This window comes from Ailuropoda melanoleuca, chromosome 11 (genome assembly GCF_002007445.2).
Source record: "Ailuropoda melanoleuca isolate Jingjing chromosome 11, ASM200744v2, whole genome shotgun sequence".
NCBI classification, from domain to species: Eukaryota; Metazoa; Chordata; class Mammalia; order Carnivora; family Ursidae; genus Ailuropoda; species Ailuropoda melanoleuca.
Genome location: NC_048228.1, coordinates 70,745,380 through 70,766,686, shown reverse-complemented (window position 1 = coordinate 70,766,686; position 21,307 = coordinate 70,745,380). Strand labels below are relative to the sequence as shown.

The 21,307-nt window shown below is 42.2% G+C and overlaps 1 protein-coding gene across 3 annotated transcripts in view; it reads left to right on the top strand.

Moving 5' to 3' along the window:
- Window positions 1-11,213: 11,213 nt before the first annotated feature.
- The window catches only part of DCUN1D4 (defective in cullin neddylation 1 domain containing 4), a 79,150-nt gene continuing 69,056 nt past the window's right edge, over window positions 11,214-21,307 (top strand). For 2 of the 3 annotated variants that reach the window (XM_034671831.1, XM_011225244.3), the window contains exon 1: window positions 20,951-21,104. In XM_034671831.1, the coding sequence (XP_034527722.1) occupies window positions 21,080-21,104 (25 nt within the window). In that variant the 5' untranslated portion in view covers window positions 20,951-21,079. Of the gene's footprint in view, window positions 11,283-11,483; window positions 11,545-20,950; window positions 21,105-21,307 lie in introns of those variants that run through there. The other variant, XM_019799841.2, reaches the window with a different exon arrangement.

The window sequence follows — 21,307 nt, the reverse complement described above, 5'->3', positions numbered from 1 at the left end:
AAGAGGAGAAAAAAAGCTAAGACACATGGTGGATAGATCCAGAAGTTTACGCATTTGTGTAGAAGTGAATAATGAAGAAACTGGAGGGGAAAAAATAAAGAAATAGTAGGAGAAAAATTTACAGGGCTGAAAAAAGAGGAATCTTCTGATTGAACATATCCTCTAAATCCTGAATCGGATGAAGGAGACTAAACCCACATCAAGAGACACCCTGGCAGCAAGTCAGAAATCACAGGCCTTGTTGCTACAGGATCTAGACACATTTCAAATTGCTTAAGACTGTGGGATTGTTACGTCTTCAGTAACTTAGCTCCTGAAATAACTCTCCTGGGGCGCCTGGGTGGCACAGCGGTTAAGCGTCTGCCTTTAGCTCAGGGCGTGATCCTGGCATTATGGGATCGAGCCCCACATCAGGCTCCTCCGCTATGAGCCTGCTTCTTCCTCTCACTCCCCCTGGTTGTGTTCCCTCTCTCGCTGGCTGTCTCTATCTCTGTCGAATAAATAAATAAAATCTTTAAAAAAGAAAAAGAAAAAAAAAGAAATAACTCTCCTATACTCTGTTCTCAAGGTATATAGAACAAGCAGCCAATGGATGTGTCTTGATTGATATGCCTCAAGAGGAAAACGCCCAGAAATGCTATAAATTCAGATTCTAGGGACAGTATCACATAAAACAGAATGCAAAATAACAGTAGGGGAGATAAACAATAATTTATAGAAAAAAATAATAATTTTATATCTGTGCCTGCTGTTGAAGCCCTACAAAAAGAACACCAAGGAAACCTGATGCTTATAAAGCTGAATTTATTGAAATTGCTGAGCAAGGAAAAACATGACCTGACAGAGTCTCGGATGGGTCTCCAAAGAGGGAAGCAACGGATGGATACTTACAGAGTTTGTAGGACTGGAGTTAGGTCAGGATTAACAGAATTTGTAAATCTGGCAGGTTGCTAGAACTGTCCATGGTCTTTGGAATGCATAAATCCATGGGACATTACTGTTACTATAGTCTTATGTTGAAATATATGGATCTGAATGAGCTAGTGTTAAAATAATTTGAGTTTAGATAGTTTACATTGCATAGTATGATTTGGTACTTTTGAAAATCCAAGTACAGGTTTTTTTATTTTTTCGTTTGTATGTTTTTGCAAATTGTGGTTACCATTTCTTTCCTCACCTTAGTATCTAGGCTACTGCTGGGATGGGCACTCAATGTTGAATGAATTAGTAAATTAACTATGAAAGGGGAATCCAGAACAAAGGTAAAGGTCTTAAATGTCTACACGCAAAAGCATATGGCAATGCTGCTTAATAAAAAATGCAGATTCCTGGGGATCCTCCCCTGATAAGTTTGATTCAGTAGGTCTGGATTTGGGGTGAGGTGATTCTGATGCAATTGGTCCACAGCTTTCACTTTTGAGAAACTAGTGTAATGGCATGGTGACAGACAAACTGGGCTTCAGATATTAACAACTGCAAGGAAGTAAGACCTACAGTTATCTTTGAGACTTGGTAAGATAGGATGGATAAATGAACTAAGGTAATCAAGAGTTATGTCCCCTTAGAAACAAGCCAGCTGATAGAAAAAGGAGCAGAATGAATCTGTACATCTGTAAGAACACACCTACCTACCAATCCATGCATCTCTATGTGATACACAGCGGCAAGCGCTTAGCTGAGAATTAAAGGGAAATCGAAGTGATATTGCTGGTGGGGCCGGGGAGGCGGAAGAAGTGGCACTGGTATGGTAGAGCATTTTTGATCACAGTCTGTTACTAGGTTATTAACAGATATGTTATAGGTTATTATTAATGATAAAAGACTTAAATTTGAATGCATTATTATGTTTTTATTGAGGTAAATTAACATCAAATCAACCATTTAGAGTGAACAACTCAGTGGCAGCTGGTACATTCAAAATGTTGTGCAACCACCACCTCTATCTAATTCCAGAACATTTTCATCATCCCACCATACAACTCTTTCCCTTTAAGCAGTTACTTGCCCCTGTCTCCTCTCCCCAGCTGCTGTCAACTGCTGATCTAATCTGTCTCTACAGACTTGCCTATTCTGGATGTTCCACATACAAAGGAATTATACAATAAGTGACCTTTTGGGTATGGCTTCTTTCATGCAGCACGTTTCCAAGTTTGCAAGGTTCATCCACGTTGTAGCGCACATATCAGTACTTCATTCCTTTTTATGGCTAATAATACTTCATTGTATGCATGTGCCACAGTTAATTTATTCATGCATCCATGGACATTTGGGTTGTTACCACCTTTTGGCTATTATAAATAGTGCTGCTTTGCATGAGCACGTATTTCTTTGAGTAGCTATTTTCAATTGTTGGGTATATAATATATACCCTGGAGTGGAACTGCTGGGTCATATGGTGATTCTGTTTACCATTTGATCAACTACCAAATTATTTTTCCCAGTGGCTGAAACATTTTACATCCCCACCAGAAATTTCCAATTTCTTCACATCCTTGCCAACACTTGGTATTTCTGTGTTGGTTTTTTTTTTTAATTTTTAAATTATAGGTATTCTAGTGGGTGTAAAGTGCTGATCTCATTGTGGCTTTTATTTGCAACTCCCTAGTGACTACTGATGTTGAGCATCTCTTTGTTTGTTGGTCATTTGTATATCTTCCTTGAAGAACTGTCTATTCAAGTCCTTTGCCCATTTTAAAATTTGGTTGTCCTTTTTTTCCCCCTTATTGTTCAGCCTGACAACATTATTTATTGTGAGCCTAGTGAATGTGGTGCATTAGGGTACAATGCCGAGTTACAAACACAGTAGAAAATATGTCCTTTTTTCCCTCTAGGTCTCAATGGTATCAATTTTTTAAAAAAATCTGAATATAGTTGACATGGTTGTCTTTTTGTTATTGTGTTGTAAAAGCTCCTTATATATTCTAGACCAGGCCTTTATCAGACATATGATTTGAAAATACCTTCTCTCATTCTGTAGGTTGTCCTATGGGTTTTTTTTTAATAAATGGAAAAGATTCAAAATTATCTTTATACTAACATTAGTTTCACTCTCTTTCATTTGTATATACTTTCTCAAGTGGAAGACTTAGGACTGTGTACATATATGCAGACCTATGGTATATATTACCTCACTCCTAATCTTAATGTTTATGGGAACAAGTTGCTCATGGGAACGTATTTTTCAGGAGTACCAGGCAGAAAAAAGATTGAGAATCACTTTCCTAGACCAAGGGTTCAGGTTCAAGAATAGGATAATGTATTCCTGATTCCTATGTACCAAAAACTGGTATAAGGTATAAAACAATAGCAGGAAGGACACCAACTAACCTAACATATATAGAAAGTTTCTGCAGCCACACGGACTTTGCTGTTCATCCATATGATTGGGATACTCCTGCCTCAGGGACTTTGCACTTGCTGTTTCCTCTGCCTAGAGCATTCTTCCCCAGATATCCACATGGCTTGTACCTTTACCTCCTTTAGGTCTCTGCTCATATGTAACCTTCTTTGTAAAGCCTTCAACAATACTCTAGTTACAACTGCAGCCCCCACCAACTCCCTGAAATTCCCTATCCCCCATTCTGCTTTATAATTTGCTTTAGCAACACTGAAAATATATGTTTATTTATATATTTGTTTGTTTCCCTTATCATCCAACAGAATGTAAGCCCATGAGGGCATGGATTTTATTTTTTAACATTGAGATATAATTCACATACCACAAAATTTATCTACTTAAAGTATACAATTTAATGGGTTTTTTAATAATCAGATTTGTCTAACCATCATCACAATTTTAGAATATTTTCATTCTCTCCTCCCATCAAAATACATTCCCATTAGCAATCACTCTCCTTCTTGCCATCCCCCAACCCCCCCATAGGCAATAACTAATTGACTTTTGTCTCTATAAATTTGCCTATTCTGGACATTCCATAAAATTGGAATTATACAATGCATGGTTTTTTGTAACTGGCTTCTTTTGCCTAGCATGTTTTCAAGGTCAATGTTGTAGCATGTATTAGTACTTCATTCCTTTTCATTGCTAAGTAATATTCCATTGTATATATATACACATTTCATTTATTTATCCATTCATCAGTTAATGGATATAAATAATGCTGCTATGAGCATCTATGTACAAATTCTTATATATATATATATATATATGTTTTCATATCTCTTGGGTATATAGCTAGGAGATGAATGACTGAGTCTGGGTCATATAGTAACTCTATGTTTAACCTTTAAAGAACTGCCAAACTATTTTCCAAGTGGCTGTATAGTTTTACATTCTTACTAGCAATGTATGAGGGTTCCTATTTCTTCAACACTTGTTTTCCAACACTTTTGCTGAGACTTGTTATCTGCCTTTTTCATTATATTCATCCTACTAGATGTTAAGTGTCTTTCATTGAGGTTTTGATCTGCATTTCCCTAATACCTAAGATAATGAGCATCTTTTCATGTTCTCCTTGGATATCTGTATGTTTTCTTTGGAGAAATGTTTATACAGATCTTTTGGCCATTTCTTGATTGGGTTATGTATCTTTTTTTTTAGGTTTTTATCTAAATTCCAGTTAGTTAACATACAGGGTAGTATTAGTTTCAGGTGTACCATATAGTGATTCAACACTTCCATACATCATTCAGCGCTCATCACCACAAGTGCACTCCTTAATCCCCTTCCTATTTCACCCATCCGCCACCCACCTCTCCCCTGGTAACCATCAGTTTGTTCTCTACAGTTAAGAGTCTGTTTCTTAGTTTGCCTCCCTCCCTCTTTCTCTCCCCTTTGCTCATTTGTTTTTTAAATTCCACATGAGTGAAATCATACGGTATTTGTTTTTCTCTGACTTTTTCATTTAGCATAATACTCTCTAGCTCCATCCATGTTGTTGCAAATGGCAAGATTTCCTTCTTTTTATGGTTGAGTAATATTCCATTGTGTATATATATACACCACATCTTCTTTATCCATTCATCAGTGGATGGACACTTCGGCTTTTCCTTGTCCTGCTCCCTCACGTCATATTGTAGATAATGCTGCTTTAAACACCAGTGTGTCTGCATCCCTTTGAATTATTATTTTTGTATTCTTTGTGTAAATACCTAGTAATGCAATCGCTGGATCATAGGGTAGTTCATATCCAGAAAGAAGTTGCTACAGCCAATGTCAAAGAGGTTACTGCCTGGGTGCCTGGGTAGCGCAGCCGTTAAAGCAACTGCCTTCAGCTCAGGGCGTGATCCCGGGGTTCCGGGATCGAGTCCCACATCGGGCTCCTCGGCTGGGAGCCTGCTTCTTCCTCTCCCTCTCCCCTGCTGTGTTCCCTCTCTCACTGGCTGTCTCTTTGTCACATAAATGAATAAAATCTTTAAAAAAAAAAAAAGAGGGGCGCCTGGGTGGCACAGCGGTTGGGCGTCTGCCTTCAGCTCAGGGCGTGATCCCGGCGTTACGGGATCGAGCCCCACGTCAGGCTCCTTTGCTGTGAGCCTGCTTCTTCCTCTCCCACTCCCTCTGCTTGTGTTCCCTCTCTCACTGGCTGTCTCTATCTCTGTCGAATAAATAAATAAAATCTTTAAAAAAAAATAAATTAAAAAAAGAGGTTACTGCCTGTGTTCACCTCAAGGATTTTTATGGTTTCCTGTCTCACATTTAGGTCTTCAATCCATTTTTAATTCATTTTTGTGTTTGGTGAAAGAAAGTGGTCTAATTTCATTCTTTTGCATGTTGCTGTCCAGTTTTCCCAACATTATTTGTTGAAGAGACTGTCTTTTTCCCATTGGTATTCTTTCCTGCTTTGTCGAAGATTAATTGACCATATAGTTGTGGATTCATTTCTGGGTTTTCTATTCTGTTCCACTGATCTATGTGTCTATTTCTGTTCCAGTACCATACTGTTTTGATCACTATAGCTTTATGATATAGCTTGAAGTCTGGAATTGTGATGCCTTCAGCTTTGCTTTTCTTTTTCAAGGTTGCTTTGGCTATTGGGGTCTCTTGTAGTTCCATATAAATTTTAGGATTGTTTGTTCCAGCTCCGTGATAAATGCTGTTGGTATTTTGATAGGTAATGAATTAATGTGTAGACTGCTTTGGGCAGTATAGACATTTTAACAATATTTGTTCTTCCAGTCCATGAGCATGGAATGTTTTTCGATTTCTTTGTGTCGTCTCCAATTTCTTTCATCAGTGTTTTATAGTTTTCTGAGTACAGGTACCTTTTTAAAGGTGTGAGAGTTCTTTATGCTGTTTAGATACAAATCCCTTACTAGATAAATAATTTGCAAATATATTCTCCCATTCTGTGGATTGTCTTTTTACTTTCATGATGGTGTCCTTAGTAGCACAAAAGTTTTTAGTTTTGATGAAGTGCAATTTATCTGTATTTTTCTTTTGTTGCTTGTGCTATTGGTGTCACATCTAAGAAATCGTGGTCTAATCCAAGTTCACAAAGGTTTCTGCCTACGTTTTCTTTATAAAAGTTCTATAGTTTTATCTCTTACATTTAGGTCCATGATTCATTTTGAGTTCATTACTGTATATGATGTGAGGGAGCAGGACAAGTTTGTCCTTTTGCCTATGGACATCCAGTTGTCCCAATACCACTGTTGAAAAGACTATCCTTTCTCCACTGAATTGTCTTGGCACCTTTATTGAAAATCACTTAAACATAAATGCTCGTAATTTAATTTATGCACTCTTAATTCTATTCTACTGATCTGTATGTCTACCATTTTGCCAGTACCTCACCATTCTGACTACTGTAGCTTTGTGGTAAGTTTTGAAATTGGGAAGTGAGTCATCCAACCTTATTCATATTTTCAAGATTGTTTTGGCTATTTGGGATTTCTTAAATTGCCATAGATGAATTTTTATCTGTTTTTTAATTATTGTATCCCCAGAGTTTAGGACAGTGCTTGATACATAGTAAATGCTAAACAAGTATTCTTTGAACAAATAAATAAATTCTCGTAAAATTACAACAGTAATGATTATGAAGTAGACATCTCTAAATAATATCCGGCTTAGCATTCCTTCCCTCTATTCTTCAGGAAAGAACACTCACACTATGCTTGGAAAACTGCCCCTTACTATCCTCATGTTGTTCTTTTGGGGCTTCATACCACAGTATCCAACCCCCTGGCCCCAGAAGACAGTATATGATTCAGTGCTGGCCAATTCCATTCCCTCTCCTGCCATTCTGATAGGCTTTGGTATGATCATGTGAGTCAGGCCCTGCCAATCAGAGTTCTGTCCAGAGATCACATGTTTTAAGGAGTGACCTCCCAACTGTAAGAGAATGCATCCTACCAAATTGAGAAACATGCAAAACAACAAACAAAACCACCACCATAATAAAAACAGGTCAAAACAGAGGGAAGTGGCAACAAGACAGAGTTGGGGAGAGCATGCTGTTGAGTTCTAGCTCCTGAATCCAGTGGACCCTGAAGCCACGCTATCTCTGCTGAGCTTAACAGGATTCTCAGTTGCACACAAGGCAACTACTCTATGCAGACGAGGAATTCAGTGGGAGAGCATTGGGAGGCTCATGGAATGCATGGGAAGTTTGAAAAGGCTGGCTGAAGCAAGAGCCAAGTAGGGTAGAGCATGATCCAGATCCTGCCACAGAAGTTGTGTCAGACCCTTCCTGCTTGCGCTCGACTCTGCTACCCTTGAACTCTTTGTTCTGTCCCTGGACTCTCAACCCCGCTGCAGTCAAGAAACTATCTCTAATTCATCCTTGCACCTCTGCACCATTCTCTCTCTCTCTCTCTTTTTTTTTTTTTAAGATTTTTTTATTTATTTATGTGACAGAGAGACAGCCAGCGAGAGAGGGAACACAGCAGGGGAGTGGGAGACGAAGAAGCAGGCTCCCAGCAGAGGAGCCTGATGTGGGGCTGGATCCCATAACGCCGGGATCACGCCCTGAGCCGAAGGCAGACACTTAACGACTGCGCTACCCAGGCGCCCCCCTCTCTCTCTTTTTTTATTCCCCAAGTAGGCTCCACGCTGGGCATGGAGCCCAACACAGGGCTTGAACTCACAACCCTGAAGTCTGGGATCAAGAGTTGGATGATTAACCAACTGAGCCACACAGGTGTCCCTACACCATTCTCTGAAGAGGTAACATCCTGGGCAGAAGCATCTGCTTTTCTTATGTGGTCCTGGGTCAGCCACCAGTGCCCCCCTCTCAATGCCAGGACTGGCATTCAGTAAATTAATTTGCTTCTATTATTACATTTGCTTTGCCTTTTTTTGATTATAGGAGCCAAAAAAATTCCCCCTCCCACTTTGCAGCCTAAGCTACATTGGTTGAATTTCTATCATTTACAACAAAAGAAATCTGATTCAAGGAAACAAAAATAAGAGTAACAGCCACGACGATTTATGGTATTTTAGCAGGTCCTGAGATAAACACTTTACATACTGTATTAGTTTCCTACAGCTACTGTAACAAAATGCCACAAATGTAGTAATTAAAACATACGTATTTATTATAGTTCCTGAATCAGAAGTACAAATGAGTCTCACGAGGCTATAAAGTCAAGGTGTTGTCAGGGCTGTGTTCCTTCTGGGAGGAATTCATTTCCTTGCCTTTTCTAGCTTCTAGAAGATGCCAGCACTCCTTGGTCCTTTCCAGTAACTGCTTCACTTTGACCCCATCATGTCTCCTCCTCTGACTCTGACCCTTCTGCCTCCCTCTTTCACTTATAAGGACCCTTGTGATTACATAGGGCCCACTGGGAGAATCCAGGATACTGTCCCCATTTCAAAATTCTTAATTATATCTATCAAGTCCCTTTTGCCATGTTAAGGAACATAGTCACAGATTCCACAGATTACGACATGGACACGTTTGGGGCGCCACTGTTCTATCTACCACATATGTAACACAACATCCCCGTGAGGTAAGTGGTGCTATTGTGCTCGTTTTAAAAATAAAGAAATCTTGCATAGTTTAGATAATGTGTCCTGTGTTGAGCAGAAGAGCCTATGTTCAAGCCTCGGCTGCTTTTCCAAAATCTGGTGTGTTAGCCTTTTGCAACCCTACCACCTGGCTTCAATAGACTTGCTGGTTTGGGAGTCTTGGAGAAGAAACTATGGATAGGATCTGAAGGATGCATCATCTTTGTGTTTCCCTTCTAATCTGATGAATTGAGAAAAGAGTGGCAGAGTCTTGAAACCCTTGGATCTTGAGACACAGTAAAGAAAAGCAACCTAATTCTATGAATCATATTTCCAAACGGCTTATTCAGCAACCTCCACAGATGCACAGCCTGCATCTCAAGCCAACAGAGCTTGGCTTATTAAAAGGGGGCATGTGTCTCAAAAAACCCTCAAATACCAGCTTCTTTAACAAATGTAAGAGCAACAGTGGCATGAGATATCATATGAAGCTGAAATTTGTCAGGCCCTGGAGTTAGAGGGGAAGGATATATGCAAAGGATTGATTGTCCTATACAGAGATCAATGAGAAAGCAGACTGCTCTCGGCTGACAAAACCACAGAGGGTCTCAAGTAGCCTGACGCCCCTAGACAGGGCCTTAGTAGATATGAAGCACAGGGTGAAAACCATCTTGAACATTCAGCTCTAGCCTTTCAGATCCGGAAAATGCTTTATCTTAAAGGTGGCCCACTACTACTCAGTGTGCAGAGACAGAAGAAAAGCTGCTGACGCTTCCTTATGAAATCAATCCCACCAGCTCTCCACAGCCAAATTCTAGACAAACTGAAGCCATTTATTAACATAAGCAGAAGCTGGAGTCTGTGTATGCTCAGGGCCGGTAGAAACCATGGGTGAACTCGTGGAGATGAGAGATGGACAGAAAAGCTACTCTGCACTCCAATATTCACACTTTATCCCATGCCAGTGGATGAAATGACTGCCAGTAGAGAGTTAATCAAGTCTTGATTCATGAAATGTTGCTGAGTTTCGGTTACATGCTGGAGACAGTATTAGATCATCAAAGGCACAGTTCCTGTTCTGAAGATGAGGCAGCGTAAAGCTGACAGAGTAGAGCTTTCTCACATGGAGGGATGGGGCCTGGCAGAGGGAAGGCCCAATGGACTTGGGAAGAAGGAGAGCTGGGCTGGCTCTGCTCTATGAGCCAGGACTCTCCAGTTGTAAGTGACAGAAACTAATTTTGAACTACAAGGAGGAAATGTCATGAGAGTAATCCTCTGGGAAGGCAGGGGATCAACCAAACCACCAAAGTGCTGGGAACTAGGGACTAGGTAGCCATTATGAGAAGGCCACTGCATGGGCTCTTCCTGGTGTCTGAAAAGCTCTTCCTTTCCACTTAGTTTATTTACTACTTGTTATTCATGTGTCTCCAGTCACCTCCTCAGAGGAGCCTCCCCTCTTTCTACTCATTTCCTTGACTGAATCACACCCAGAGCCCTGGCTGGTCTATTTGAGACTTTGGGGTGAATTAGAAAAAGACGACCCTTTTGGCTGGACAGTGCCAGTGTGTGAAGAACAAGGTGCCCCTTCCTCTGAGCAGACACAGCCTCACGCCAAGCCCATGGATTGGTGAGCAGACTGTAAGTGGTACTCCAACCTCCTTGCCCCGCCTTGGCTGTGTTCCTTTGTGCAGTGCACAAACTGTACAACTGTACAAAGTACCTAAGTCAGTACCTAAGTCAGCTCCCCTATTGTATGCTCCCAAAAACTGTGTACCTTTTTTCCTTGCTACTTGTCAAAATAGCATTTTACTTTGCTTGCGTGATTATTTAAGGACTGCCTCCTCTGTGAGCTCATAAGCCCCATCAGGGCAGCAATTGGGTCTGTTTTTGCTCAACGTGTTATTCCTAGAGCCCAGTAGTGTTTGGCACGTGAAAGGCCCTTGATAATGTTTATTTCATGAATAGATGAATGAGCAAGAAAGAGATCATGTGCTCACTAGGAGTGGGAGCTACCCTGATTGGCTATCAAAACTGTATCTGATGAATGGTGGGGTGAGCAGTTCCCCCAAAAGGAGCAGGGCTCTTCCTAGCAGAAGAGGGGAAGGCCAGGCAGGAAAAAGTCCAAGTGGCCCCACCCAGCCATTGATTTGCCATGGGTCTTGTCTGACCAGACTCTCCTGTGTCTTTGTTTCCCCACCTGTGAGAGGAGGGAATGTGCCCAGCTCACCTCTGAGGTTGTCTTGCCCAAACATTCTGTTCCCTTTTGTTCTGGTTCTGTTCCCTCCTGCCAAGTTCCGTTCCAGTGCTGCAGGTGTGAAGTGGAAAAAGACATGACTCTGGGCAACCAGAGTCAAGGAAGGGCTTAATGGAGGTGAGCCTGAAGCTGAGTGGGAAGGGCTGGGAAGGAGTCCTCATGGACACAGGGAGGAGGACAGACTTAAGGGTGGGCGGTGGGCTGGGAGAAGTATGTTGTTGGTGTTGAGCCATGTGTTTGTTAGGAGTCTTCTATTTCAATGCTAAATATCTTTGCAAGGGGTACTGTGTTAATGCATCTCTATTTCCCCTGGATTAGCTTATCCGAGAACAGCAAGCCAGTCATGCACAACGAGCTGAAGGAATGAGACAGTGGACAGGTAAGTGTGGATCATCCAGATAGGTCCCAGGTACAAGCATCTCTGGGGTGCATGAAGCAGGCTGACGGCGCTGGGATGCACACTTGGCCTGGTGCTGTGGGAAGCCGGGAGTCGTTTTGCTCCGATAGTAGAAGAGTGACTCAGAGGCAGGGAAAAAAGAAGCGTCTCCACTTCCTAACCCCAAAATGGCAAGAGTAATTGGCCCTAAACCCTTCCCGAGTACCACAGCCTCTCAGCACAAGTCTGGTCTCCTTCTGATTCTCAAGCAACCCCTCTGTGTCTTTCCTCCGGGATGTTGTTTAATCTTGTTTCAATCTTGCTCTTATTAGGGAGCAGAGAGATTTGCCTTCACTCACTGAGGATGGACCTCGTCCTGAAAATGGCACGGGTCTGTCCAGGGGGGCCAGCCACCAGGCACCACGATGGGAGCCCTGGGCTCCTAAAAGGGGAGCTGCAAAAGGGAGAGAAGGCTAGTGGGAGGAGGGGGCAAGTAGCAGAGTTTTGACCCACATGCAATGGCAACCCTATAAATCCAATTGCCTGTGGCAATACTCTGCTCCTTTGAGCCCTACTTTTTTTTTTTTTTTTAAGTTGGCTCTATGCCCAGCATGGAGCCCAATATGGGTCTTGAACCCACGACCCTGAGTCCAAGACCTGAGCTGAGATCAAGAGTCGGACGCTTAACCAACAGAGCCACCCAGGCGCCCCTGAGCCCTACTCTTACATAGCCCAGTGGGTAGTCCTGTTGCCAGATCCCCAAATCATTTTAACAAGGAAGAGAATAAAGTTCCATACCCTGAAATCGGGGAAACCATGTTTCGTGTTGCCACTAATGATGGGCAGAGAGAACACGGGACATTTGCCCTGGCCCCCTAGAGTTATGTTAGGTGTGACTGCATACCAGTGCCAAGTCCATAATAAAGGACTCGGAATGTGTGTTCCGGGGGTGGGGTGCAGAGGGTGGGCAAATAGCCCTCCGTACAATACTATACAAAGAAGCGATATAGCAAACTGATGAAAAATACAGATGTGAAGCCAGGCTGCTTGGGTGTAATTCTCCCAGTTCTGCTATTTACTAGCTGTGTGACTTTGGGGAAGTTACTTTATCTATCTGTGCCTCAATCGCTTCACCTGTGAAATGAGTTAAACAAAAGTTTCTACCTCTTGGGATTGTCGAGAGGATTAAATGAGTTGATATGAACACTAGAACAGCGCCTGGTGCCAAGTGAGTGGTACTTAAGTGTTTGCCAATACATATTTATATCCCCCAGTCTATTATCTGTGAATTTGAAATGTTTCCCAAAGCTACAGTTATATAAAATTTGAATGGAGGTTTAGAACAGACGAAGGTTGTACTGATAGAGCTTTCAAGCCAGAAAAAGTGACTGTGAGGTCGAGGGATGAAGAATGAAATGAAAGCAGTTGCAAGGGCTCAAGGTCAGATTTTGCCAGTAAATTGACAGGATGGGGGTGGGGCAGGGCGGTCAGAGCCCAGTGGGAGCTGATCAGGGCCTGGGGTTAGGGGATGAGAGGATGAAACAATTAGATGAGAGGGAAGGCAAAGGGTGACTGTGGGCAGGAGAGAACCCAGAGTCTGGGTGTGGGTGACTGCAGAAAAAGCAGTTTTGACTGCAACCCAGTTTGGAACTGGAGGTGAGCGAAATTCGGAAACAGAAGTTTATTTTTGGCATCTCCTCTCCAAAGAGCACTGCTTCTCTCTTGCTCTTTGTCCAATAGTCCAATCCCTCCATACTGCCTTGAAAATGCTGCCCCCCAGAGCCAAGCCTTCCCTCCTCTCCTACTGCTCCACAGCCTGAAACTGCTCACCTCACCCAGCAGTTCCCGTTATTTGAGCTCAGGCTCAGATATCAGCCAGGCTGGAGGAGAGTGTGGAACTCCTCTCTCAACAGCAAATTACTGATAGCCACTGACAAGTACCTCAAGTGTCTGGATTTTGAAAGGGAAATATTTGTAAACTCGAATGTCTAATCTAGGAATTCTTAATTTAGGGGTGATGGGGTGGACATAGGTAGATTTCAGGCCTTTGACAGGGGGTCATCGTTTTCAATGATTCTTAAAGGGGTCCTGTGACTCCCAAAATGTTAAGGGCATTTGCTTTAACCTATTTTGGCGAAGGCAGTGTAACCAACTAAAGTGTAAGCATTCAGGTTAGTTGGAAGGAAATATTTTTCAATGGAGTAAATCAGGGATTTGTAATGTGGGTGTATGTGTGCCTGTGCTTGTGTGTGCACATGCGTGCATTCCTGCACAAGCCTCCAAATTCTTTCCTTTTTCAATTCTGGAACCATAGGTACTTTTCTTAAATACCTGGATTCATTACTTTCTTCCCACAACATGGCTTCAGTGGTGACACCAACTGGGGGGTTCAGGTGTGAGCGTCAGGAGGCTTGTGGTAGCCAAGGCAGATGTAACCAGCTTGTAGGAGCTGGAATCTGCTTAGTCACAGGTTTCTGACATCCCACATCCTCTTCCTTTCTAGAACAGGAAGTTCTTACTTCCATAACATGTTATCACCAAGGAAGTGAGCATATATTTTCCTCAGCTCCTGTCCTCCTCTTCCCTCCCCCACTTCCTACTGCTGCCTGCCGGCTCCATCCACTCTCCCAGAATGCTTCACTTTGCCATAATGAGATCCTCGGCTGCTGTGCAGCCACCGACGTCTGGAGATGGATGGGGCCTCCTGTACTGCCCTGAGAGGGATGTTAAAAAGACATTGTATTCATGGAAGCAGGCTAGAAAAGGAGAGGAGAAATGAAGAGCCTGGCAGCACACAAAAGCCATTGTACAAGTAAAATGGTTATTCTTTCTGCCCATACCCTGCTAGCTGGAGGAACTGAAGCAATAGTATATTTATGAAAGTCACTATAAACGCCATGCATTGTTTAGATTCGATTGGAAAATTATACCTTCTGAGATTGAATTTAATGCAACATCATTAGGACTTGATTAGCTCAATGTGAATAAGGTGAAAATACCCAATTCAGAAAAGAACACGTGGTAATGAACATAGGTTTATTCAAATACTCTGTTAAATCCCTAGGCAGGTGTGATTTCCAAAAAAAAATAAAAGGCCCTGGGTAAAAAAGAAAAAAAAAAAAGAAAAAAAGAAAAGTGCCAGTTTAAGCATTCTATAGTCATGCTGGAGAAAAAGATTAGCCAAAAAAAAAAAAAAAAAAAAAAAAAAATTGAAACACTGATGTCAAATCTCAGCAGAATTGGAAAATTCTTAGCTTTTCTGAGAGATCCCTAAAATGGCAGCTTCATAAAGAAGGAAACCCAGATTTTCTAGATAATTTAAAAACACAGACTCATTTTTACTTGAAATAGCCCCAGGCATAAAAATTAGCCAACTGCACCTCACAAGATTGCACAAAGTTCACAAGGAAGTATGTGAAAGCATCACATAATCGGTGCTCATGCATTTATTTCTGCTTCTCTCTCCCACTTTTATAAATGCTCGTACATATTTTATCAGATTTATCCCTTGAAGATATTATTCCCGTGTTTATAGAGGGAGGAATTGAGGCCCAGACAAGTTTAATGACTGCTCAAGGGTTTAAGTGGGAGGGTCTCCATCTTATTCCAGGCTGGCCCAAGGGTAATACTTAAAGACACTTTGCCTCTGCTATAGCAGATTAAAAATCTTTTATACCAGTAACTGTGGCACTCAGGGAAGGGTAATATTACTTCAAAGGATAAGGAAGAGAAATTAGTCGCTATGGGAACACAATATGTGCCTCTATTTATGTAGAATTCCCTGTAATTTACTACAATCTGTTTAATTGTTTAGGAATTTCCCATATACATCTGAACTTCCAGTATCAATCAATTTTCATTAAGCTAGTTTTCAGAGAGTTTGAATGACACAGCATTGATACTGGGTACTCATTTTTTTTCTTTGTTGTATAAAGTCTCACATTTCAGTTTCAAACTAGGCTAATTTCACATTGGTGGCTTGTCTTGGTGAAGAACGCTTTTGTCCCTAACTCAATGTTCACTTTAAACTCTTTCTAGAAAGGAGAAAGGAAGCCAAGTTAATAAAACATAGTGACTGTGGAGTCAGGGACCAGCTTAGAGGAAAAGAAAGGTTTGGGATGACAAGCTAGCTGTGAGGGGGAAGGGTTGATTCAAGGATATGTTGAGTGCTGCAGCTACCAGATATGGAACCAGGTACTTTTATGTGCTTTACTTATACTTACTCATTCACTTATTTCTCAAACATACCTATAAGGTAGTTCCTATTATTTTCACTATTTTGCAGATGAGGAAACCAAGACACACAGAGATGTAAGATAATTTGTCTCAAGTGGTGGGTTGTCTTCTTAAACCAATGGGTTTTTAATCCAGGCCATCTGGATTAAGCTTATGTTCTGCTTCAGAAAAAAATGTCAAAAGTGCTGCCATGGCTAAAGACGTCCAGTGTAGAGTTGGTTCCAGAAAGGTCCATCTCTTAAGGTCTCTTTTTTATTGTGGGAGTTACATTATTGCCTCAACAGAGGCTGATGGAAAAAAAAAAACAAAAACAGAGGTTTGATGTACATTACAAACACACATGACAGTATATCAATTCTACAAAGTAACCTGGAGTGATTAGGGGGTCACTTGTTTGTGTGTCATTGTCAGTGCCCTAACCTCTAGCATAACAGGGGCAGGGGAAAAGGAAGCTGATGAAAGAAAAAGTGTAGTGAAAAGATATATGGCAAACAATGCCATCTTTTCAGCTTGTCAATCATGACCAGTTTAGAGGTGAGACTGTCCCTGTTGGTGACAACGGAGGAAAATGTCTACTTCTATGCTTTTTCCATTAACCTAATAATTGGGACATGACTATATATAGGTACTGAAAAACAAAACCTCCATTTTTATTACCCTATTAGCATTTGGCAAGTGCCTATTGCAAAACTGTCTGTGTATATATGTGAAAAGCAGCATAAGTTACAGTGGCATTCTTATGAAATTAAAAGCTTAAGAGCTGAAACTGTTTCCCATTAAGAGCACAGGTCTCAGTGGTTAAAAGGCTAATTCCAGTAGGCTGAAGAGGCTGCCCCTCCCACTGATGTATCAGAGTAGGGAACGTATTATATTCAGCAGAGCCTCATTAGATACTCTAGATAAATAATCTCATTAATAATATACCATGAAGTCGATAGTTGCTCTTGAAATAAGGTCAAAAGGATAAAATAGATAAAAAGGATGGAGTAACATGGAAATAATCTTTCAGACTCATATTTTTCATAATATACATCTACAAAAGCAGCCTGAGTGTCTACACACTCAACTCTAGATAAAGAGGCCAGGTTCCGCTACCTTTTTTTTTTTTTTTTTTTTAAGATTTTTTTTATTTATTTGACAGAGAGAGACACAGCCAGCGAGAGAGGGAACACAAGCAGGGGGAGTGGGAGAGGAAGAAGCAGGCTCATAGAGGAGGAGCCTGATGTGGGCTCAATCCCAGGACCCCGGGATCACGCCCTGAGCCGAAGGCCGACAACTGAGCCACCCTGGCATCCCCAGGTTTCACTATCTTTTAAAAACACATTCACCTCCATATCATTGTATCTTTATAAGTAAATCTCTCAGGTATGGAGGGCATACATTAACCTGATTAAGAAGAGAGGGAACATTATAACACAAGGAGTTTGACCAATTAGGGACACAAATCCCTTATTGGCTAGGTGGCAAGTTACTGAACGGATAAGCCTCGATTAACTTATCTGTAAATTGGGGCAGTATTAGTACCCCCAGAGTGTTGTAAGGTTAGGTGGGATACTCCAACAAGCAAAGCACTATAAGAGTAGTGCCTATCACATGGGAAGCAACTAAAAAAAAAAAGTTGTCGTCATTTGGTTTAGCAAACTCTCAGTTGATTATAAGTTTGGAGAAATAAACTATCCTGACTTCTACAGATATACTTAATTTTTTTTTTTTTTGGTTGTTTGTTTCCATGTAAACCCATGTAGCCTGACTTCTGGTAACTCATAGATTTCTACATACTCTATCACTGCAGTCTGAGGCTGAATTAATCCCTCCCTGACATATGTTCTTTCCGGTTCTCTTCCAATTTTATCAAGGGCACATTTATCTATTTGTCTAAGAGGCACAAGTTTATTTCAGTCTTAGGAATAGGCCATTCTCCACTCTGTATCCCCATCCCCAACACATGCAGAAAAGCATGCTATAGGTGGGATGTGTGGAATTTGGGAAAAAGTTTTACTCTACCATCATACTCCTATGACACTTATTAATTTCCCCCACAAGGATCTGAATGTAAAGGCACAGAAGTATAACACTATTATCTCAGTAAACTTCCCCACAGAGATGAAGTTATTTGGAGATGGTACCAATGAGAAAAATTTTAATGTTCTGTTAAATATTGAAAAAATTCCTGTTGAATTTCATAAAAAAGAAGGCAGTATTCCAGCTATGAAGTATAGAACTCATATTATATTGCTATAATAACTCTCAAATGGGAAGGAAGAGTAGTTTACACATCTTTGGAATTTGAAGCTTTGATATTGGTACAGGCGAAAGATCTGGTCTAGGAGTTGAGAAACCTGAGTTTAGTTACTGCTTTGTTATTAACTAGCCGAGTAACTTGGATTAGACCTTTAACTTCTTTGGATCTCAACTCTTATAATCTTGAAATGAGGAAGTTGGATTTTCCCAAGGCTTCTCCCAGATCTAAAATTTCACATTACAGTCAACATTCAGTTCATTTTAAGGAACAATAAAGTAGTGCCTATTATTTGAAAGCACTATACTAGATGCTAGGGACATAAAGATAAATATAAGAAAAATTCCTGCCCTCAAGGGATTATAGTCTTGCAGATTGTTAAAATGATGGAGTGATACCTGCAGAACATTATGTAATCACTTAATTATACCTATTTTACTATTCATACAACATGTAGGTCACTGAATCTTAGCAGACTAAGAATGAGCTTAGCCCCTTGATCTTTAGGCTATAGTTGACCTACCAAAAAGATCTGTTTTAAATTACTCTCTAAGTCTGTTTTTCATTTGAAAAAAATGAAGTGATACTGACCTAACTGAAAGTGATGCTGAGAAATAACAAAGATTGAACATTCTATATATTTTTGTGAACACCATGAGCCAGTGAAGTGCTGGGTGCTAGGGACAAAGCAGGGGGCAGGTCGCTCATGTAGCTTAGCCATTATATACATTATTATCAAGTTTGCTGCAAATAAATCAGTATCGTAAATGGCTACCTAAAACAAATTAATTGTGGGCTTATTTTAATTTGGAGGTGTCAAGAAGCAAACACATTTCTGTGCAAAACAACAATTGTGTCTCAGTCCCTGAAGTACCATGATCAATAAAAAACATACAAATATTTTATGTATAAAATATTATGACTTGTGTAAGCTCTATATAATTTATTACTTCCTAGATATAGAATAGGTTGAAAATATAAATGAAATGAAAACATAAATAGGATAAAGGATGCAGGAGCAGCTCTTCCGTTCAGAGTAAGGAGGGACTTTCTTAGAATTAGCATGGCCTATTTCAAAGTCCAGAGGTACAGAGGTACTTACCCACCTCTGTGAGGCCCAGCTGACGTACCTGCCAGGTTAAAGGTCACCAATATGGATGAGAATCTTGAGAAGAAACCTAAAGTGGATAAATTCAGGTCAATTCTGAGATTCTATGATTAGGCAAAGTGATTCATAAATATTTGAATGATAGGGGCGCCTGGGTAGCGCAGTCGTTAAGCGTCTGCCTTCCGCTCAGGGTGTGATCCCGGCGTTCCAGATAGAGTCCCACACATCGGGCTCCTCTGCTGGGAGCCTGCTTCTTCCTCTCCCACTCCCCTGCTGTGTTCCCTCTCTTGCTGGCTGTCTCTCTGTCACATAAATAAATAAAATCTTTAAAAAAAATATTTGAATGATAGAAATATGATAAATATAAAATTATAAGGATGTAATTTACCCATGAGACATTAGGGATTAAGAGGGATGGAGTATACTACAACAGGAGTAGTATGGGACAGAGGAACTGGTTTGATCCTGTTCTTTCAAAGTATATTGGTTTTGTGACATTTATCCTCTGATTTGAAACCTAAATTTCGGAACCCTGAAGCTCAAAAGCCTTGGCTGAAGAAATCTAAAACCAAAATGACTAATGTTTTGTTACCAATCGTTTGTGGTGTAATCTGTTCCTTGAGGAGGTGTGTAATGCCCTGGCTGTAGGTTGGGGCAGGGTCTTGGGATACAGGTTAAGGGTCTTGGGATACATGTTAAGTGGTGTATGTGTTCTGTGATTGGGATAGGAGGGGGCTATCCTCCCTAAATATCTCAAAATATTTTTCTGCTACATTATGGTTAAGTGTGATGAGTTGGTTGGAGAGCTTTGAGAAAAGTGGTTGCAGCTCGTGAAAACGGTGCGAATTTTTGAGTTAGGAAACTCAATGGTCCTAAGAATTCACTTAAATTAACACCTTCTTTTGACAAGTAACAGCCAAATGAGGCCCACTCAGCATCAGTGAATTAGATTCAGGCTAGGTGTCCTTGAGGGCTCAGCACCTACCCTCTGGACTTGCCAATGTGCCAGACCGAGCCCGAAGCTCAGCGCGTGGCCCTGATTTCCTCTATGCTGTGTGGGACGTATACAGATGTGTGTATGACGGACAATGCCTGTAGCATTTAGCCTTTAGAACAGCCCACTTGTGACCAAGGGGGAAGACATGTGGTGATTCTCAAAGAGACGCGCATTTCGAAAACGGGGAGAGGACGGATTGTTGCAATTGTTGTACAAGAAATGGGAATTTGTTCCTCACCCGAGGGTTTGCTGGAAAGGAGGACGCGGCGATTCTTTATCCAGTTTCCAGTAGTAGGAAACACGAAGCAGAAGTCCCAGTCCAAGTTCGGAGCGGACTGGACTCCTGCTGAGAACCGCTCTGAGGTGTGCGAAACAAGTCTGAGACCCAAGTAGGGGGTGACTTCCCTACTTCTTGTAGCGGGACACAAGCTGCCCCAACTGTGCTTTCCCTTCTTGGCTCTTCGCGGAACACCACGCGTGCTTTGTTTCAGAAGCCGACCCATCTTTCTCGGTTGGTCTGTAGCTCCACCAATCCCGCCCGTGACGGGGCGGGGCTTCAGGGTCAAGGTGGACCAATTCCCCAGCCTCGCCCCTACACGCGCTTTCGGACCCCCGGGGATGAGTGACAGCAGCCGGGTCCAACCTGCTGCTCCAGACCGTGGCCTCGGCCAGGGGCGTTACAGGGACTAGGCGCCAGGGCCAATTGCATTGGACCTTAAGGGGCGGGGCCTCTTTGCCAGCTCTTGACCGGCGCCCTCCGCACTCCTTTTGTCAAATGAGAGACGCGGAGGGGCGGTCCCTCAACCGAAGTTCAGCCAATGGTTGGAGCCGAGGTAGGCGGGCCGGGTGTGCTGGCGGCTGGTCCTCAGCTCCGAGCCTTGGTGCGGAGAGCCGGCGGGGGGACCGCGAGGCGAGCGCGGGAGCCTGGGGCGGCGAGTGGGGTGTGAGCTGCCCGAAAATGCACTCGGATGCCGCCGCTGTCAGTGAGTAACAGAGAGCGAGCGGGCCGGGGCCGAGCGGTTGCCAACACTCTCCACTCCGCTCCCGCAGTCCCCGCCCCGCGCCTCCTGTCCCGAAACGCGCCGGGAGCCCCTGCCCGGGAGCCACCCCTTCCCCTCCCGGGGCCGGGGCGGGCGGTGACGCTGCGGGCGGCGCGGGGCGGGGGCGGGCCTGGGGGGGAAGGGGC